Source organism: Cylas formicarius, unplaced genomic scaffold, assembly GCF_029955315.1.
Source record: "Cylas formicarius isolate icCylForm1 unplaced genomic scaffold, icCylForm1.1 PGA_scaffold_4__25_contigs__length_36172078, whole genome shotgun sequence".
NCBI lineage: Eukaryota > Metazoa > Arthropoda > Insecta > Coleoptera > Brentidae > Cylas > Cylas formicarius.
This window is the reverse complement of record NW_026844334.1, coordinates 1,344,084-1,365,746: the sequence shown is the minus strand read 5'-3', so window position 1 is coordinate 1,365,746 and position 21,663 is coordinate 1,344,084. Positions and strand designations below refer to the sequence as shown.

General features: G+C 38.4%; 2 protein-coding genes across 7 annotated transcripts in view; one reads left to right on the top strand and one right to left on the bottom strand.

Annotated features, from left to right (window-relative positions):
* Positions 1-1,940: 1,940 nt before the first annotated feature.
* Positions 1,941-21,663, bottom strand: part of LOC132700622 (calexcitin-1) — a 60,546-nt gene continuing 40,823 nt past the window's right edge. For 2 of the 4 annotated variants that reach the window (XM_060668055.1, XM_060668054.1), the window contains 5 exons: positions 10,087-10,159; positions 5,467-5,519; positions 4,417-4,536; positions 2,682-2,894; positions 1,941-2,158 (listed from right to left, as the gene is read on the bottom strand). In XM_060668055.1, the coding sequence (XP_060524038.1) occupies positions 2,048-2,158; positions 2,682-2,894; positions 4,417-4,536; positions 5,467-5,519; positions 10,087-10,144 (555 nt within the window). In that variant the 5' untranslated portion in view covers positions 10,145-10,159 and the 3' untranslated portion in view covers positions 1,941-2,047. Of the gene's footprint in view, positions 2,159-2,681; positions 2,895-4,416; positions 4,537-5,466; positions 5,520-10,086; positions 10,160-10,221; positions 10,332-15,015; positions 15,120-21,663 lie in introns of all 4 variants that reach the window. The other 2 variants (XM_060668056.1, XM_060668053.1) reach the window with 2 other exon arrangements.
* The window catches only part of LOC132700621 (leucine carboxyl methyltransferase 1), a 28,995-nt gene continuing 14,377 nt past the window's right edge, over positions 7,046-21,663 (top strand). The window contains exon 1 of one of the 3 annotated variants that reach the window (XM_060668051.1): positions 7,046-7,138. The gene's annotated coding sequence lies outside the window, so the exon portion shown is untranslated. Of the gene's footprint in view, positions 7,239-21,663 lie in introns of all 3 variants that reach the window. The other 2 variants (XM_060668050.1, XM_060668052.1) reach the window with 2 other exon arrangements.

Here is a 21,663-nt window from a genome sequence, read left to right as displayed (position 1 = left end):
GTAGGTCATTAATTTTTCGAAGAAACTTCCACAGGCTACTGTAATGCTTTTTCTGGATTCCACCAGCGTCGGTTTTTGCTGAGTCGAACTTGCTGACGTTTCGCCAATCATCCTGTTGGCTTTTAAAATCAAATAATTTGCACAAATAATTAGCTAATATTTGCGAATTAGACCGCGTTTGCCAAGGTCGTGAAGGTTAACGACATCATTAGCTATCAAGCGTGCTGCTTTCCCTCCGCGCCATCTCTCGGACGAGTTTCGAAACCGCACGTCTCGACCGCCGCCAATGGGTAGCGCGGCGATCCAGAAATAAAACCAGAATGGAACGCATGTTATAGCCTATTAGTTATCATTTGTTGTAATGATGCAGGGCAATACAGAAAAAAAAATTTTCGTTCAGATTTCATGAGATTCGCCTAATAAACTTCATCATATTAAAGTTGTTTGATTTCTTACAATTCACTTCGAAAGTGTACGCGTAACGGACGTACTTGTTTTACACCAACGCTGAAAATAAAACGCCGAGTCATTTCACTTCGGTTTGCACTTTCGGAAATTGAAATATTATAAGACGCAACGATTACAAAAAGAGTTCGCATCAACGAAATGGCCGCCTATCGCGTCACGTAAGAAAGGCTATCGCGTGACGTAAGGTGCTTTACGAGACAAATTCCGAAAGTACCACTGTACATTTTCATTTAAACTACAATTTTCTGCCCTATCATTATTACTAAAAATCACAGACATTAAAATCATTTTCAGTCCGTTTCATCTAGTTAGTCGGGCCATTGCTGTCGTAACGTCAGATAAATTAAATTGCTAACTTCAGGTTTGTTAGTCGGAAATAAGACATTCAGTGTGAGTTGTATATTTTTCGCCTTGTATCCAGTGAAATCCGATAAAAACCAGACTAAAAAAACGCATTATAATCACAAACATTAGGTATAAAAATGCCGCTTTGGGGACGATTTTATTATCATACCTAGAAACCGTAGAATTATCAGATTCGCACTAGGTAAATTTAAAGGCTCCCTGTAATTAGCTAATATTTGCGGATTAGGCGATGATGGTCAAGGTTGTCCAGGTGGCGTTGACCATGGCAGTTAACGACACCGCCGATATAATTAAATATCAATTCTGATATTCGTCATCGTAAGCCTTGTAAACAACTCTTTATATTGTTTAATGGGGATTCAAGTCTGACTTTCATTCTAAGGGCCTTATTCGACACGGTCTATTTATTTTTATAATTCTTAACATCTAGTTGCAAGAACATTGAAATTACTTTGGAAACTTTATTGACTTCTCGATCCTTTTATCCGTTTATAAACAACAGCTGCCTCATAATTCTGAAACACTTCTTATAAGACGGTAGTTATGGGCTCGCAAAAAACTAATCTTTCATGCCTGGCCTTATCTGTGGTTACATTGGTCAATCATCGAGCTTATATTCATAATATTAGTTTCGGTTAGTTACATCGCTGCCTAGATTTGCTGGAACGAAATATTGACGCCTTTGATGAATTTATTGCCTCCGAGGTCAACAATCTCTTATAACACCGGCGATCGTAGTCAGCGCCATCTCTGGTTCCGATTTCGAAACCGCACGTTTCGCGCGCCGTTACCGGATGGCGCCGCTAGCGAGAAATAAAACTAACAATTGTGAATCAGGTTTTATTGCCATAGACTTTACATAATGCAACACACGTCGTTTTAACACTTATTTACGTCCTACTGCGTATTTTATTTTCACCCTACGTCGGAAATTAGATCGAATTTGCATGGGCAGCCCGTCCAAACTAACCTCGGCGTTCTGCGGTACGTCAGCTGTCATTCGAAACTCCCAAATTAAATATGACATTGAAAACTTCGACGTATAATAACGTAAGTGTAAAAAATCTAAATTATAATAAGTAAAGAGCGCGAATAAAATACAAATACACCGCCACCAACGCTTATATATTTTTTATGGTCACATTCAACATGCCATTCTACGTAGACGATAGGATATGTGTGTGCGTGCGCGGGACGACACGGGGGAGGAGTCTTAAAATTTTGTCTTGCCGAAGATAAAGTTGCCAGGCTCGGACGGGTTCTCCGACACGAAGAACTGCTTCCACAGCTGCTTGAACTGCTCGAAGTTCACCTCCTTTTGGCCCTGCAACACCAAGCTTAAAATAAATGTCCTTAAGTATCTGTTTACGAAAGTAATACGCTTCAGGAGCTTGATAGTAAATAGAGTGCTTATATTTGCTCGTCTTATAATAACAGATGATTTCCGAGTATGCGTTAGAGAGTTTTATAACAACATTTTGATATTTTTATAATATCCCTGTCTTTTTTAGTCTTTTTTAGTTTTAGTTTAGTTTAGTTTTTAGTTTTTATCCATTTATCTACGTCAATATAAGAATGTGTCGAAATAATAAACGTTTTTAAGTCCTAATTAGTTTATTGTTAACAACACCTACACAACATTAGATATAGTGATGAATGATGGAACGAGATGATAGATACAAGGAGAACGCGGGAAAATAAAATCGGAAGAAGATCGCATTGCGGAACTGAGACGGATAAAGATCGGAAAGGATCGCCAAGAATGGAGATAATGAAGGGAAGCCTATGTTCAATATTTTACGGAAGAGGTTGTAAATTTCAAAGCAGTTCAAAGTAGTTGAACTCACCCCCGACATTTTGACGAAGGCCTCCCTGCATTCCTTCGCCTCCAGGCCGTAACACGAACACACGCTCGTGAACTCGTCAATGTCGATGGTGCCGTCGCCGCTGGCGTCCTCCAGATCGAACATGAAACGTTGGTACTGCGTCTGCCACTCGAGCGCGTTCTCGGGACTTTTCGAATAGTCGTCCCACATAGACGCCCATTCTTCGACGCTCACCTACCCGTTTCCGAAATTTTTAAAATCTAGCGTTCTTATTTTCCATTTTCTGTAGATTTAATATGTTGTTCATAAAATCGGAAGCTTTGTGTATCATTTTTACAAGAAATTTCTGGATGAAGTCAGAATTTCTTAGACAAAAGTCGGAATTTCTGAGAAACAAATCAGAATTCCCGAGAAACTAGCCAGAATTACTTACATAAGTGCGGATTTCTAAAAAAAGTGAAATTTTTAAATAAAAGACAGAATTTCTACGAAACATGCCGACATTTCTGACTTAAGTCGGAATTTCTTAGACACAAGTCGGAATTTCTAAGAACCAAATTAGAATTCCCGAGAAACCAGCCAGAATTTCTTACATAAGTGCGCATTTAAAAAAAAATCAGAATTTTTAAATAAGATTTCTAAAAAATGGTAAGAATTTTTAAATAAAAAGACAGAATTTCTAGAAAATATGTCAAAATTTCTGATTTAAACCAGAAATTTTCAAAAAGAAGACGGAATATCTAAGAAACATGTCAGAATTCCGAGAAACCAGCGAGAATTTCTTACATAAGTAAGGATTTCTAAAAAGTCAGAATTTTTAAATAAAAATTTCTGAGAAAAATCAGAATTCCTGAGAAACAAGTCAAAGTTTTTTACATAAGTAAGAACTTCTAACGAATTTCTAAATAAAAAGACAGAATTTCTACGAAATATATCAATTTCTGACTTAGTTCCGAATTCCTCAAAAACAAGTAGGAATTTCTGAGAAACAAATCAAAATTTCGCACTTAAATGAGAATTTCCGAAAAATATATCCTTCATTGTCTAAAACGACGATATATAACCACCCAGACATGGTTCAAATGTTTAATTCCCGATTAGTTAATCGGCTTAATTAATTAATATTATAATGATGTGTATGTTTTCATAAGAAGAAAGTTCCTTCGTATGAAGCAGCTTAAGGGACACCAAAAATACAGTTTACTTTGGCAATTTCTGAAATTCCTGAAAAACAAGTCAGAATTTTTTACATAAGTCTGCTGATTTCACTAAATTATCTAGATAAATGGAGTCAATGTTCTTTCATCTGTCATAAAATGTCAGGATTTAATAATATTTCTGACTCATTTTTCAGGAATTATGGCTTGTTTTTGGGAAACTCTGCCTTGTTTCTCCGAAAATTTGACATAAAAAATTATATAGATAATACGAATATATAAACACTAATTCGTCCTTTAATATCATCTGCATTCGACTCAAAATAAATCTTGTTTTTTAAATACCCCCTACGCGCTGGCCAATCATCCATGATGAATATTCGGTTATTCTGATGTTTTTTAAAAGATTTTTTATATCTTCAATGTCATTTTTTTTACACACAACGAATTTTCCAAGCAAGTAAAAACATTTGATATAGAGTATTATATATAAGTGTCTAATCTACACACCAAACTCTACAACTTTTGCATTAAACTTTTTTTTCTAAATGTAAAATAAAAAGTTAAAAGGTGACATTTACAATGGTCGCCCCACCCACCTGCCCGTCTTTGTTTGAATCGGCCCTTTGTCTCAAACCGTCCCAGATCTGGATCATGCTGTCGAAGGTCCTCTTGTATTGCTCGCTGCCCTGGGGCCAGCCTCTCAGCGAGCATATTTTCTAGAAAATAACTCGTCAATGCCGCAGGAATTCCCAAATTTTGCTTTTAATTTAATAATTACAACACACGGCATTATGCCAAGAAAAGAAGAAAAAACAGGTAGCAGAATGCAATTAGGACATTTTCAATTGTATTGTTATTATTTGTCGACACCAGTCTTCCAATATGGTAGTTTAAGCAAGCATCGATCAAATTTGGCGGTAAGGTTAGATTAGTTGTCGTTCGGGTTCGTTACAGACCACAGAAAAAACCACGATGCAAAGAACATACGTTCTGAGCAATGACGTCATGCGCAAATGACACGGTAATAAATGTTTCAAGCTTTTCTTAGTTTCTTGTGCAAGAATAGAGAAAGATTTACTTTGCGCGATTCGTGATATCCCAATGCACACCCGCAACTACTGAAAGAGAGAGGACGTAATTGTTTTAATTAGAAAAAAGCTTTAGTACTTACAAAAACAAGATAAAATCAATTTTAAAATATATAGGACCTTATTCAGTCATAAAGTTACTAAATTAAGTTTGTAATTTCATATATTTTTTGTTTCTCCTGATTTTTAGCTTAAAGTCGGTAGCTAATAATAACTAAAACAAGTATCTAAGAGGTAGCAAAATGTGCACTAGTTCTAGCACTAGAGTTTAAAATGGACAAATTTACTTTGTGTTAAGATTACCGTTTTTTTTTGTGATGCTTACTTTGTTCAATTGTGACAATGCCTTGTTTGTTTCTTTTTTCAAATAAAAGATCATTTTGACTTTGACACAGAAGGTAATAGAAACCAGAAACGCGCGCTAATAACCGAACAGAGTATAAGAAATCTAACTCAATGTTTTTACAAAAAGTGAGGTTATATTTTAACGCGCCGCACGGCGTCGTAGAAAACTATCGCAAGATGCATACCTTTATACGGCGATTGTTTTTAACTCACCTCGATGGCCAATTCGAAATCTTTCCTATCGATAGTGCCGCTCTGATTGACATCTGCAACAAAGACACCACTCATGACGAATCATAAAATCCAGGTATAGGTTACCCAATTATAAATTATATAAACTTTGTTAATATTAGTCCTACCATGATGTTTAAATTATCAGAGTCGGAGCATTTTTCCTAAACCTTCCGATTCTGCAATCAAAAATATAAAATAAAAAATTTATTTTGGAAAGTTAAATCGAATACTCCGTATTCGAATATGTCAATGGATTGCAGTTTTTCCCCTATTGCGCATTTTATCTAATATTGGATGTGAAGAAGTCGATAACTATAACTATCGTTTAAAAAATCAAATTAGCCATGACAGCTGTTGTCATGGTAACCGGCGTAGTTAACTGTCATTTGATTTTAGAATGGTATTCACACAAGCGAAAAAGTTAGACATTTTGTCGGTATTTCTAAAATGTAACCAAAACCAGAGTTGAGATTACATCCTCACAGAGTGATTCCAAGCAAAAAACATTTTTTTTTCTACTCCCGTCAGTAAAATGTCCAATTACACGCCGATCTAGCATGCGGGAAGCGTCACTTTACCACGTCAGTTTCGTTTCCCACGGATCCGAGCCACTTCGGACATTTCCGGGAGTAATCGTATTTTTTCGGAGATTTTGAAATTTGTCAATTCTGACGACTATGTGAGTCAATGTATTCGTGTTGTTTTGCAAAAAGTAAAGTAACGTATGTGACATTTATAATTTAAGTTTCCCACAGAAATTTGACATACCGTTCACGTGAACTGCAGTGGTTTTTACAGGTTTTATATGAATATTGTACGATTTTCGAATATACATGTCTCATCAGTACAAACAAAACAAAGTTAGGACCTGCTGTTTCTTGCTTATACGACCTTAAAAATTTAATCCTCTTTAAAGCCCGATCCTTGGATGGTTTTTCTTCCAATTACACAACTTTTTTTTTTGTAAAGGTTAAATAAACAACAGGCCACCGATATTTCGGTTTCCTTGGATTTATTATTTTTTTATGCTTGGGATAATATGGGTTAAAATTCATAATAGGATCAATAATAACAAAGTTATCCGCTTAGTAATTTATAACGGGAGGCCGGCGCATGTTTATTTAAACGTATACTTTGGAAATAAATCACTCCGACTAAACAAAATCGTTTATTCGAAACCCAACGAACGCAAAACAAAATCCCAATCGCTACGCGACAATGGCACGCTGTTTTCGACGCGCTGGCCAGCGCGTCACGTCGTAAAAGAAGAGGCCATGCGTCAAACATCCGTGACAGGGCCGCATTAAGTTTCGTGCCGCGCCCGTAGCATCTTCCACAAACAGTCGATTTCGAAGCGGCAGCGGCAGTCGCGGTAAAACCTCTCGCATTCTTCATTGTCGCGTCTCTTGAAAACGCGCAGCAGACGGAACAGGAACGAGCGGCAGCGGCGGCGTTTCTTGATCAGCGCCGTTCCCTTGCGGAAATCGTTGGAAATCTCGAGGCCGGCCCTGAACTTGAAGTATTCGTAAGCTCTCGCCAAATCCAACGACAACGAGTAGCAGTTCAAATCGTCGGACCGTGTGGAAACTCGCGGCATACCTTGTTTGCGGGTATCCATGTTTCGGGACAGTGATTGCGTAGGGGACTAAAGGTACCTGTTTAAATACCGATCGAGACGCTAGGGCGACCCCATTTCGTTTAACGACCAGTTAAGTGCGGCGGAAATCGGTTTTATTGCCCGACCTGCTACGGTAATTAAGACGTGCGGTACAGGATTGATTTTGAAAGATAGAAAAAACGGTTTAAATACAAAAGTTTGGACGTTTTTCATTTATTTTCTTACGCAGATGTCCGAAAAAACAAACGACGATCGCGAGCTGTCAAAGTGACAGCAACATCTTTCTTTTTTTAACGGAATGCCCTATATATTATTAGCTTAAATCATAGAACTTTTTTCCCCGATTTCAAAAACATAGTTTATTGACATTTCATTTGGCCGTTTTCAGCTTTCATTCAACCATTCAATAATATCATATGAGATTTCTAACCTCAAAACATAAACAAAATTAGTCATGGAGCGATATACGACTGAACAATGTGTAAAAATTGTGCAAGCCTATTATGAAAATGGTCGATCAAGAAAAAATGGGACACGGGGCGCAAAATCGACCTTCTGAGAGGAAAATTTGGAATGTGGTTCAAAAATTTGAGCAAACTGGATCTGTAAATATTGCCATTGTTCGCGAAAGTGTAGCCGAAGATCCAAACACATCGATTCGTCAGCAAGTGGGCCTTACGTATTCAACCACACAGTGAATTTTAACAAAAGACTTGCATCTACACCCATATAAAGTCCAAATAACTCAGGAGTTGAAACCTCGAGATCATCAAGAGCGCCGCGTGTTTGCAGAATGGATACGAGAACAAGGGGTTCAGTTTTCAATGAAAATCATCTTTAGCGATGAGGCACATTCTCACGTTGGTGGCTTTGTAAACAAACACAATGCTCGTATACTCCCCTAGATTTTTTTTTGGGGTATCTAAAAAGCAGAGTGTATAGAAATAAACCAAACACTATTCCAGAGCTGAAACAGGAGATGAGACGCGAAATATCCGGCATAGAACCCGAACTGTGTCAAAAAGTGATCTAAAATGGCAAATAAAAATGTTTGTATATTTTTATATTCTTCCGAGTTTTTCTTTTATTATTTTAATATGGAAACCCTTATTGAATCACCCTTTAGAAGAACTGGAGGAGTGATGGCATTCATAAGATATGATGTAAAGTACAAATTAAAGAATGCATCTTGTGTACAGAATTATGTATGGCTGTTGTCTGTAGTGCTATTTAGGTCAAAATATCTATGTAGTGTTTCTATATCATCCTCGACAGTTGGAATATGAAGAAAAACACATAACCTCGATTTCTGCCTAAACCATGCAAGATTCGAATAGGAATTTCTTAAGAAAGTGACCTTTATTTTAACCTAGGATTCCAAAAATGTTAAAAATAACATAGTTGATGTCAGAGGGGACACTTTTGGGACACCCGGTATGAACTAAATTATAGTATTTGAAATCTTCAGGAGAGTCCAAGAAACTTTCGTACAAAACTTTTTTCGGATCCGCTATGGGTCTCGTTTTATTTGGCACACGGTGTACTTTAAATAAAGGAAATATAAATGTCAGAGATGCGATGCTGTATGCGCAGTTTGGAAACACTTGTATTGTTGGTTACTTTTGTACCATGTGTACTATGTACCAGGATAAAGGCCGGATATACGTATATACGTAGACAGGTACCTACAAAAAATAAAAAGTAATCGGGTTTAATGGGGAGGCCAACCGCCATTGTCGGTAATAAAATTGGACTCCCAAATTAGGTTCGCCTCGTAATGGACCCCCCCCCCCCCTCACCGCGTTACGTGCCCGCCGGCGCGAATGGGCCCCGGAAAATAAGAAAATGCAAATTTTAATTGATCTTTTAAGCGGACAGGCGAATTTAAGAAACGGGACCATATTTTTTTACGGGCGCCACTGGTTAATACGTTCTCTGCTGACGTAACGCAAGCTGTCGCTGAAGCGCCGTAAAAATGTAGCAAATTAAAAAAAAAAACGAGCTTACACAAGTCACAGTCTGCTTAACTGTAGAGAACTAACCAAAACCGAACAGTGCCGAAGCAACGGCGATTTGACAGCTTCGAATTTTAAAAACACCATTTTATAAGCGTTGCAAACAGGTAAACTCTATACACCCTTACATACGTTTTACCATGGAATTTGACAGTTGGAAAATCAGACCTAACATTGGGTAAAGCCGTAAAGCTATCTCACCACGAGTCATTGAAACCAGAATTAAAACACCTTACCTCTGCTCTTCTCTCTAATAATTTCCACATTAAAGATACTAAGCGGTCCATCACAAAATACACTTCACCACAACCTTCCACTAGCATTGAGACCAGAAGCAATTGTCACTGTGGTCCTTCCTTACATTCAAAACATCACTGATCACATATCAAAAGTTCTAAAGAAGTATAACGTCAAAACCAGATTTACCACTTGTCCAAAAATCTCTCAACATCTTCGATCAGTCAAAGACAGAATATGCATTTACTGAATCCGAGACTCTCTCTACTTCTACTATGGACATAGTTTTTTTAACCTTGAGGGCTGTCGATTGCCCAAGAGCCCGCGAGAGTGAAAACAGTGACAAACATTTTGAAGAAACGTAAATATCTCTAAAATGTGGAGACCGTGAAACGAAGCAGGTGTTCCCCTGTTAGAAGAAGACGTGGAAAACGACGCAAATACGGATCCATTTGTCTTCGGTTGCTAAACAAATTGTATAGTAGTTTTGCTTGTGTAAAATGAAAGCATCGGGTGGAATCTCAGTTAAGTTTGATCACCCGGCAAAAGAATATAACTTTTCTGCATGGTGTCTTAAGAAAACCTTTCATATATGTTTTTTTAAATGATACGTTTTTTATTTGGCACACTTTTTTTATAACCTACAATGTGCCGCCTAACCGTACGCAAATAGTTGATCGGTGTAGGTACAGCGGTAGCCGAGATTCTAAAAAAACACAGTTTACTTACCGAAGAATACGTTGAAGACGTAGAGCAGTTTCTTTTTCCTGAAGTCTGAGATGGGCATGTTCGCTAACCGGTTCTGAAACGGAAAAACCCAATGTTACGCCAATGATACTTCCGACCGGCGCCGTTCTAAACTACAAGCCGATGCGTCGCGACTCGTTTCCGTGCCTTTCGATCTTCCTCGCGAATCCGATGGGTTTCGACGTGCGAACAGGAAATTAAAATTTAACGCGATCACTTTCGTCGAGCTATAACAAAAAAACCTTCGTTTGATTCGGCCAGGCATGAAAACTCGATCGCTGAAACAACTAAATTTGTACGGGAATCTAGTAACTACGCCTATTTTATTCGTGTATGCGGTACTTTCCATATCATCGCCTAGAAACGGTGCATCAACTGCACGCTACGTCACGGACCACGTGACGGAGGTTGCGACCCAGAACAACACTGAGGTCGCTTTTACTCTTATAGCTATGGTCTGTTCATAGATATAAGAAAGTGACCAATTGCTTTTGAATGGGATTATCCAAGGGTGGTCATTAACATACAATGCAACAAGATTATTACCTAAAGTTTCGGAAGTCAAATTCAGGTAACATCTAGAAAAAATTAAACTGGTTCGACATGTATGATACCCCGGAAAAGGGTTGGGTTGATAAGTGTAAAACAAATGCGCCATCAAAAAGAGGTACAAGAATAATTATTTTGCATGCTGGCTCTAAAGATGGTTGGACTTTCTCTGTTTGCGAAAAATATTAAAGATTCTTCTCTGGATTACCATGAAGACACCACCCCTGATTTATTTGAAAGTTATCACAATAGACAGTTGACTGAAACCCCTTCCTCATGTGACACAAAAGCAACAATCCAAAACTACAGTTATAATAATGACATTTATTTTATTTTCATTAACCAAAAAGCAATTAATTGAGGTTCTACGAAGCTTGAACCTACAAAAGGAATACGTCCCAACTGAAATCTGCCATTCGTCGTAACAATGTTTTCCCCGTGTTAACTCCAATGTCCTGAAACTTATAGAAACCGAAGTTTTTAACATCCCTCCACAAAGGTGGGCAAATTCTGTTAAACATATAGAAAAAGCAGAACAATCGTATATCCATATTGCAAATAATATAGAACAAATAATAATTAGAACAGGCGATGATAGCGACAGTTATACTGATATATTATGTGAATAATTTTAACTAATTTAAGTAGGTAATAAAAATAATTTGTAATTTTATTTTAGATTTAAACATAAATACATACATAATTAAATTCTATTTCATTCTTACAGCTTGCCCGGGTCTTTCCTTAATTCGTATCAGTTAGTCATTCTTATATTTATGAACAGACCTTACTAGACATAGGCCCTCCCAATGCTGACAGTACAGGAACTCGTAAAGCATCTATGTAATTTTTTTTGAAGGTCCGTTCAACGTGCCCATGCGCGAGATTTAACCTAATTGCGAATTCTCACGTTGGACCCGCAAGACCTTGCGGCTTTCAACAACTCAACATGGCCGCTGACAGATCGTTCGGATGCGGCATTTTTTCGGCAATATTTTAAGAAAACATCGAATATATACATCGTCTGCAATTAAGAATTCGTTTTCTGTTTTGCCGTCATTCAATAACTGAAGACTGGCTTGCGAAAGGTGGCAATTGTTATCGATTAATTGCGTAAAAATTACACGTAAACGTCCGCGAATCGACACGTGGTAATTATCTCGTGAATAATTCAAGAGCGACGGCCGAATTTTCGAATGCGGGTCATCGGAAAATCGATGGCGGCAAAGTTTCGAAACGTTGTCAAAATCCCGATTTTATTTTTGTTCGGGATTTATTTAGAGGACCGCAAATATTTGCGGCTACACTTCACGATGTTACCGAGGCGTTTTCGAATAATCGCTCGGAGGACGAGCTAGCGGCGGAATAATTAATTTTAAATCGTGAAATCGACTGCCCGACGATCGGACCACAGACCACCGAACGGGTTGTAATCTCCACCGCTCCAATTTTTTCATCCAAACTTCATGTAAGCAGAACAGAACAGACATTATGTTACTTTTTATAAAACTTCGACAACTCTGGGGGCCGTATCTGGACTATAGGGAGGATGATCTATCTGTTGGAACCCACACTCTAAAATGGCAGCTTGTGCAACACCAGCAGTATGGACAGGTGCATTATCGTGCAAAAGACGCACGTCTCTGGTCAGTTTTCCTCAACCTTTTACACGTATGCAGTCTTTTCTTTAAAATCTATCAAAAGAATTCCTTCACAATCCCAAAAGATCTTGGCCATCACCTTTCTTGTCGACTGGCAGACTCTGAATATTCTTGGAGGTGCTTCACCCTTACGGCGCCACTCCATTGATTGTTTTTTCGATAGAGGGTCATAATAGAGAACCATAGTTTCATCTCCCGTCACAATAGTTTCTATCACAGGCTTCGGTTCCGACCCACAGCCGAAAGGTTTTTAGGAACCCATCTTGTACTAACCTTATGCATACCTAAATGATCATGCAGGATTCCACGAAAACTTGCATCAGAAAGCTTAGTAATTTCTGAGATTTCCTTGACCTTTAAACGTCGATCACTCAATACCACCTCTTCCACAATCGCAACAATATCTTGAGTTATGACCTCCACTGGTCGACCAGTGCTTGAATCATCTTCAAGGGACTCCTGCCCCATTCGAAAACGTTTTGGTCATTCTTTGACTACAGACTACGAAGGAGAACTTTGGCCGTACACACCATCCAGCCTTTCTTTAATAATTTTATGTGCTAACCCTTCTTTTGTCAAAAACTTTATGACTGCTTTATACTCAATTTTGGCGCTAACCTCGTATAAGCAGCCAGTTTCAGTTAAACTCTGCAGAAGCCAACAGGATGATTGGCGAAACGTCAGCAATTTCGACTCAGCAAAAACCGACGCAGGAGGAAACCAGAAGTTTTGCAAAAAGTAATACGTTGTTACATTGTTGGTTAAAATTCATGGATACTGCCGCGTGTCTCTGCATTTCGGAATATTATGGCTTGAATTTGCACTGTCGCGTGTTGCTGCCCTTCAGTGCCGGTGTGATTATTTGCTACAGGATACTTCGTGTGTTTCTGCTCTTAGTATCCATTGCACGATCGTAGTAATCACCACTAGTTATTGAAATAGGTACTATGTGTGTTCTGCCCTTAGTACCAACCTAAACTCAGTTCCAGATTTTATGCCATAACAAAATATATCTGTTATCTGTGATTTCTGGTGGCAGTAAGTAATATTAAGTTTGTTTTATTAATCTTACTCAGGATATTTTTTAGTTTCAGATGCAAACCGTGTCATCTCGCTGTTAGCCTTTCGTTTTGACCAAAATACTTAATGATTATTCATTAATATATATATATATATATATATATATATATATATATATATATATATATATATATATATATATATATATATATATATATATATATATATATATATATATATATATATATATATATATATATATATATATATATATATATATATATATATATATATATATATATATATAAATATAAAAAATACCAACGATAAAATTAAACAAAATACTCTGATACCTACATAGTATACGTTTTTTTTTGCAACATATCTTCACAAATTTAACAGATGTGTACGTGTGTACGTAAATATTCGGGAGCGAAGTTCACCGTCTGGCCAGATACCGGTCTGTGTCTAATCCGATTATCAAACGGCGGTGACACTCCGAGACGCAACTTTTCAAATTAAACGCATGCAATAATGATTTCCTAATAAACCACGTTCTAAAAGTTACTAAACTAAACACTAAACAGATTCGGGTAATAGCTAAACCGCTATTCGATTATTTGTAATTTATTCTGCGACGGCGGAAGTGGCAATGGGCGAGTGCCCCCCCTAAATTTGCCCCGACGCGACGTAAAATGCAAAGAGGACGCGATCGAGACAGAAACGCATCCGGTAACGTTTTTCTAAACAAGCGAACTATGTCCTAAATGTTACTAAACTAAACACTAAATAGGTTCTAGTATTCTGTGAGCTAAATCGCCGTTTGCTCGTTTTTAATCTGTTCAGCGACGACGGATGTGACAATGGGCGAGTGCCCCTAGCAAACATGCCCGACGTGACGTAAAAAATAAAGGAGGTTTTACGCGACCGAGAGTGAACCCGTTTTCTAGGTTAACTTCGAGCCTGAGTCGAATTACTTTTCAAATTAAACGCATGCTATAATGATTTCCTAACAAACTACGTTCTAAGCGTTACTAAACTAAACACTAAACAGGTTCGGGTAATAGCTAAATCGCTATTCGACCGTTTGTAATTTATTCTGCGACGGCGGAAGTGGCAATGGGCGAGTGCCCCCACTAAATTTGCCCCGACGCGACGTAAAATGCAAAGAGGACGCGATCGAGACAGAAACGCATGCGGTAACGTTCTCCTAACAAGCGAACTATGTCCTAAATATTACTAAAGTAAACACTAAATAGGTGCCAATATTCTGTGAGCTGAACCGCCGTTTGCTCGTTTTTAATCTGTTCAGCGACGACGGATGTAACAATGGGCGAGTGCCCCTACCAAACATGCCCGACGTGACGTAAAAAGTAAAGAAGGTTTTACGCGACCGAGAGAGAACCAGTTTTTTAGGTTAACTTCGAGCCGGAGTCGGATTACTATTCATCGGAGCGTTGCCTCCGATAAAATAACCGGCAAACAGAGGTGCACAAGACCGCAGAGCGGAGGTAATCCAATTATCAAACCGCCATAACACTCGGAGAAGATAATAAAAGGCGGCCGCGAGTTTTGCGGTAACGAGAGGCAATTTGCGAAATTAAACGCATGCAGGAACGTTTTTCTAGCAAGCAAACTACGTTTCCAGGCTGGAGATGCGAAGCCACTGTTCGCTACGTACCCCAAAGAAGTTTCGGGGCATCACGCGGCTCATCATTTCGCGCAGGATCGTTTTGCCATAGTTCAAAGTGTCCATTCCCGCTTCGGAACGTCACTTGGAGGCTCCTAAAAGTAACACCACGTGGGGTAAGTCGCATTGCTTCAACTATGAGGCTCTCAAAAGCCGGAACTTGGGACTCCATTTTCGCACGTCAGTAATTAAACATCTGCATACCCGTAAACAACAAGCCGAAACAATATTTTTTTGATAAATGTCAAATGGACATGGATCAAGACACTAGCGCGAAAATTTCCCGACCTGAATATGAAAGAAACAAAGTACAGTAATAATTTTTTATTATTTTTCAATATTCGCCCTTCACTTCAATACACTTATTAACAACTCAATCCCTTTAAAAAATATTCTTTTTGTTTGTCTGCAAAATGAGCTAAAACAGCTTCTTTTAACTCAACTTCGTCGTTAAACCGCCGTTCACGTAGGTCCTTTTTCAAATATCCGAACAAATAATACTCGCTGGGGGCCTTATCTGGACTATAGGGAGGATGATCTATCTATTGGAATCCACACTCTAAAATGGCAGCTTGTGCAACACCAGCAGTATGGACAGGGGCATTATCGTGCAAGAGACGCACGCCTCTGGTCAGTTTTCCTGGACGTTTTACACGTACGCAGTCTCGCAATTTATGTAATAATGTTGCATAATATTTACCATTGACAGTGGTATTAGTTTCTTTAAAATATATCAAAAGAATTCCTTCACAATCCCAAAAGATCGTGGCCATCATCGTTTTTGTTGACTGACAGACTCTGGATTTTCTTAGAGATGCTTCACCCTTACGACTCCACTCCATTGATTCTTTTTGCGATAGAGGGTCATAATAGAGAACCATAGTTTCATCTCCCGTCACAATAGTTTCTGTCACAGGCTTCGGTTCCGACCCACAGAGTTCCAAAAAAGACCGCGCACACTCGACACGGCGTTGCTTTTGAATAGCCGAAAGGTTTTTAGGAACCCATCTCGCACTAACCTTATGCATACCTAAATGATAATGCAGGATTCGACGAACACTTGTATCAGAAAGCTTAGTAATTTCTGAGATTTCCTTGACCTTTAAACGTCGATCACTCAATACCACCTCTACCACCATCGCAACAATATCTTCCGTGATGACTGATCGACCAGTTCTTGAATCATCTTCAAGGGACTCCTGCCCCATTCGAAAACGTTTTGCCCGTTCTTCAAATGTCATTTGATAAAGACACGGTGTTGTCGAAACAATTGTCATGTCATGATATATAATTTCGTGAAAATCTGAACTTTTAGTTTTTATTTATTTTGATAAATGGATTTTCATCAAGTAAAACCCACCTCAGTTCAGTCTTAGTTTTAAGGCTCTTTTATTTTCTTTGAGTCTCAGATTTTTCGTCCCGGTTCTCCGATGTATTCTGTCCCGTATATGCATGCAATGCATATACCATTGACAGTGGTATTAGTTTCTTTAAAATATATCAAAAGAATTCCTTCACAATCCCAAAAGATCGTGGCCATCATCGTTTTTGTTGACTGACAGACTCTGGATTTTCTTAGAGATGCTTCACCCTTACGACTCCACTCCATTGATTCTTTTTGCGATAGAGGGTCATAATAGAGAACCATAGTTTCATCTCCCGTCACAATAGTTTCTGTCACAGGCTTCGGTTCCGACCCACAGAGTTCCAAAAAAGACCGCGCACACTCGACACGGCGTTGCTTTTGAATAGCCGAAAGGTTTTTAGGAACCCATCTCGCACTAACCTTATGCATACCTAAATGATAATGCAGGATTCGACGAACACTTGTATCAGAAAGCTTAGTAATTTCTGAGATTTCCTTGACCTTTAAACGTCGATCACTCAATACCACCTCTACCACCATCGCAACAATATCTTCCGTGATGACTGATCGACCAGTTCTTGAATCATCTTCAAGGGACTCCTGCCCCATTCGAAAACGTTTTGCCCGTTCTTCAAATGTCATTTGATAAAGACACGGTGTTGTCGAAACAATTGTCATGTCATGATATATAATTTCGTGAAAATCTGAACTTTTAGTTTTTATTTATTTTGATAAATGGATTTTCATCAAGTAAAACCCACCTCAGTTCAGTCTTAGTTTTAAGGCTCTTTTATTTTCTTTGAGTCTCAGATTTTTCGTCCCGGTTCTCCGATGTATTCTGTCCCGTATATGCATGCAATGCATATACGCGAAAGAATACGTTCTGGTATCTCAAACGAAATTTTGTCTTTGACGGATCGAAGATGTTAAAAGATTTTTTGACAAATGTTTAGACGTTTTATTTTGATATGCGGCCAGCGTCCCCCATCTTTCGCATCCATTGTCTTTGGAAAGTTGTGGTGCAGTGTAGAAATTATTAGAGGATTAAGATACCGATCTGTGGACGTAGGTTTTCTGTAAACAGAATGTTAAATCTAATTTTCTATTAATAAGAATAGTTTCTAATTTAATGGTAAAACGTATGTGTGCTTGAAAATCTTGTAGGGATTCGTGACCATGAGGAATTTTTTCTCAAAATCTTCCATAAATATAGTCGCGATCACTGGTGATAATGAAGAACCCATAGCTGTTCCCGAGGAATAAGGACTTTAGTAAAAATGAAACTAATTAGAGTATCCTGTGGATCTAATGTAATGGTTGTTAATCGTTCAATGACATGGAAGGAAATAAGTACGAAACCATCAGTTTTTCCTGGAGAATATGTTGTATTGTAGAACCAACGATGCCAATTGCCGAATGGGTAATAAGTTACAGTTACAACAAAATAAAGTTATGAGAATCATACCGCAGTGTGATAGGAGAGGCCTACGAAGTAATTACTTATTTGTTCATATATAAATTTATTATTGTTATTACTATATAGCAATCCAGAAGGTTTGTAAATAGTATTACAGCAATAGCATAGTATTAAGCAACCCTATGTTATGTCTACCCATCAAAATATTTAGTTCCCAGTGTAAGCTTTTAATTTAAAACGTTTTTTTTCCTACCAGAAATTACTATGCCCCACCGGGCGATGGCGGGACGTTTTGCCTGGTGGCAGGTGTTGGGGTTCGAACATTCTAGATCGAAGACTGATTTAAAATCGCGATGAATCTAAAAAAAAAACAACCGTCATACTTTTTCTACCCGGAAACGGATCGAGCTCGTCTGTTGCATCCCGCCGTTATTTTTCATCCCTTAATCGGTGCCATACGTCTTCCGTGTTCCTTACGTCTACGAACGCTCCTTTGTTTAACCGTTGGTTAATTAATGGGGGTTCCTTTTCCTAGCGGGATTTCGAGACGTCACCGCCCGACGTTGAAGTTAAATGTAACATCATCACGTGAGTTATGAATTTTAGAACGGAGTTACATTTACATGACCTACTTATAGGAACGTTAGTTAACGGAAAGATAAACCTCAGTGGTAGGATTTACGCGAAGAACTAACCAAAACAATGACTGCGAATTCGAATAGAGCACATTTACAAGAATGACGAAGCTTTTTCCTGTCGCTAAGATCTAAACCTTGCAGTGAAAACACGACTCCTGAGATATTATGGATGTAATGGAAGCCAAAAATATTCTAAAGCCAGAACGCAGCAAAAGAAATAGAGGACATGATCCCAGAAGAAATGGAAATACAAACAGGTGTTCGACAATACAAAAAAGACATGCTGATAACCAAAACAACGCTGGACATTCGTAGGATATACGTAAAGAACCAATGTAATGGCAGCCAACCTAACCAAAACGCAGCAATACGAATAGAGCACATGGTCTTAGAAGTAATATAAATCCAAAGAGGTGTTCGACAATAACGTTTCCTGTCGCTAAGCCTTCCTAGTACTGGGATGCTATACTACAGCCAGAACGTAGCAATACGAATAGAGGACATACAAAAATCTATGGTGCATCTCGAGAACCAACGAAAAGATTCTGTTTTATATTCTCGAAAAAATTGTATTGATGCCTTGGGCTTCATAGATCAAAATAGAAAATCCAACGTTTCATATTTTCTGGAACAGCTCCGAAACAATTCACGCTGGAACCATTTTAAGGGCTGATTTAAGTTCCTCATGAAATTCTTTAACAAGTATCAAGGGTCCTAGAATACTACCCTGAGGTGCTCCGGATATTTGAACGCGTTTCAGTAATAAGCACTTGCTGGGTTCGATCGAAAAGAATGGTTTCAGCAGGCTGTCGTGATTGACCATATCAAACGCACTACTATAGTCTAGCCGCACCAAGGTATACACTGAAGTTAATTCTTTACAGGAGTTGCGGCAGCAAAAACGAAATATTTAAGATGATCTGAAGTGTCTTTGTTTCTCACTTTTACCCAAATTGTTATTGAACTGAGGTGGCTGTTACTTGATGAAAATCCATTTATCGAAATAAATAAGAACTAAAAGTTCAGATTTTCGCGAAATTCATTGAAAATAACACGTTCGTTGAGTTTGTTGCGGATAGGGGTCGCTACTGCGCTGGATGTAGAACGAATCGGGTCATCTGTAATGCGAGTTATCTTGGCGTTTTATCTTTCGGGGAAAGAGGATTTCTCGGGAGGCGTTAACCCACTTAGGAGACGGAAAAGTCCCCGAAACTGCCGCGGGAGATGATGCGCGGCCATTTTACGAGCGTACGGGGTCAGGCGGGCATCTCGTAAACGTATCTTGGTTTTATGCGGATTCGACTGCCGAACTAGTACGTTCCGGTTGATAAGGGGATACCGGAAACTCAAACGGTCACTCTTTGTATACGCGTACACACGTTGTATAACTAAGGTACCTTTAGGAAGGCAGAAGTGTATACCTGGTTGCCGAAGCTTATATTCTGAACCAATCAAAATGTCAAAAATGGAAAATCAATTGCTAATAGAAACAGATCATGAAGAAAAAGATTACTGGACAGATGGTAATGGATGTTGCGTTACCACTTGATTGATACGATTGACATGAAAGTTTCAGTTCCTGCGACCTAAAGCCATAACAACAATCTAGTTTGTTTGGAGGAAATTTATGATTAAAGCAGTGAAAGGCCTAAAGCCAAACTGTTTGAGGTTTAGGATATTACTAGATTCCAGATATAATTACCAATACTATATATAGGATATAGAATTTTTCAACAATAGAAATTATTGAGATTGGGATTCTTAAAGATGCGGTTGATTTTTAAGGCGTCTCCTTCGGAAATGCAGTAGTTGAAAAGGTAAAACCACTTGCTCAGAACAGTGCATTATGATTTTAGCATTTAAATGGTATAAATCCTCAGACTAAGCGTTTTTTAGATTTATTTGAGACCTCAGGCCGATAAAAAATGAGTTTAGACAGGTTTTAAAGGGTTTTCAAAGAAACTTCCACAGGTTAATGTAATACTTTCTACAAAGCTCCTGCGTCGGTTTTTCCTGAGTTTTGTTTTTTATGACGTTGTGGGGACCATAACTATTAATTATTAATAGATTATTGTACGTACTGTCCTTTAAGTGAGAAGCAAACTATGTATAGAACAGGAAAGACGGAGGAGTTGAGAAGAAGAAAAACCAGTAATGTAAAACGATGCACATGCTACCTAGTTCCACGAGCCATACGTTGAAAATATTCCTGAAGCTGATACTTGGAACAAGATATCAGCGGAACCCAGTTCCATTTTCGAGATAACTTGGAGAAGAAGCAATCTTTGCTTTGATTGTAACAGAGCTTTCGACAAGGTACGACTAGAACTTCTTATTCAGCTGACATTAACATCAATGTAAATGAGGAAGTTGTTTTGTATCAACGATCTCAGCTCTCAGGTCGGATTGCTCAGGTCCGCTGTGATGTCGGAAGTGTTCTGTGGCGTATTTAGGAGTCTGGAAATAAAAAACCTGCGAACATTGTTGCCAACTATGCAACGAAGAAGAATGACGTCATTTTTGGACCAGGTGACGTAAACAAAAACATTCCTGACGATTCAACCATCTCAGTCCGTCTCTGTAGTTTAACGTCCCTCGAAAATAAATTCTTTCGTAAACCCACTGCCGCCTTTGGGAGTGCCGTAAATCTATTACATCTGTTTAAAAATATTTCCGTCGTTGGTCGAGCTGGGAGTGAGAAATATTAAAGCGAAGCAAATATTTGTCTTTCAGCTCAGGCAGCAAACGCGACGGGCGGCTCGTCCATAAACGTTAGAGCAAAGTCACGGAACAATAATTGAAGAGCTAGTCACCGTTGGGCGAGTGTCCCTAGTAGACTTGCCAACGTAACCTAAAATGCAAAGAAGAAAAAAAAGCTACTCTCCGTCCTCACGGCTCTGCCAGATCATAAGGTATTGCTCAAATTTTGTTAATTTTGAGCAATTTAATTAAATTAAAAAAAAATTATCGCGAATGTGAAAAGGTAATTTGTAATTTCAATTTGTTTCCGTCATCTCATTATTAAAAATGTTTTTCTAAGAGCCCTTGAGCTTTTTTGATTTAACTTTTCCATTTAGGGATTTCGTAACTAACAAACATTCAATTGAATTTTTAAAGGGAATCTAATGCCCTAGAAGTATTTCTTCGTAAGGATGAAGCAGACGGTAGTTGTAATTATTTTAAAATTAGATCATGTTTGAAACTATGAAGCGAATTAC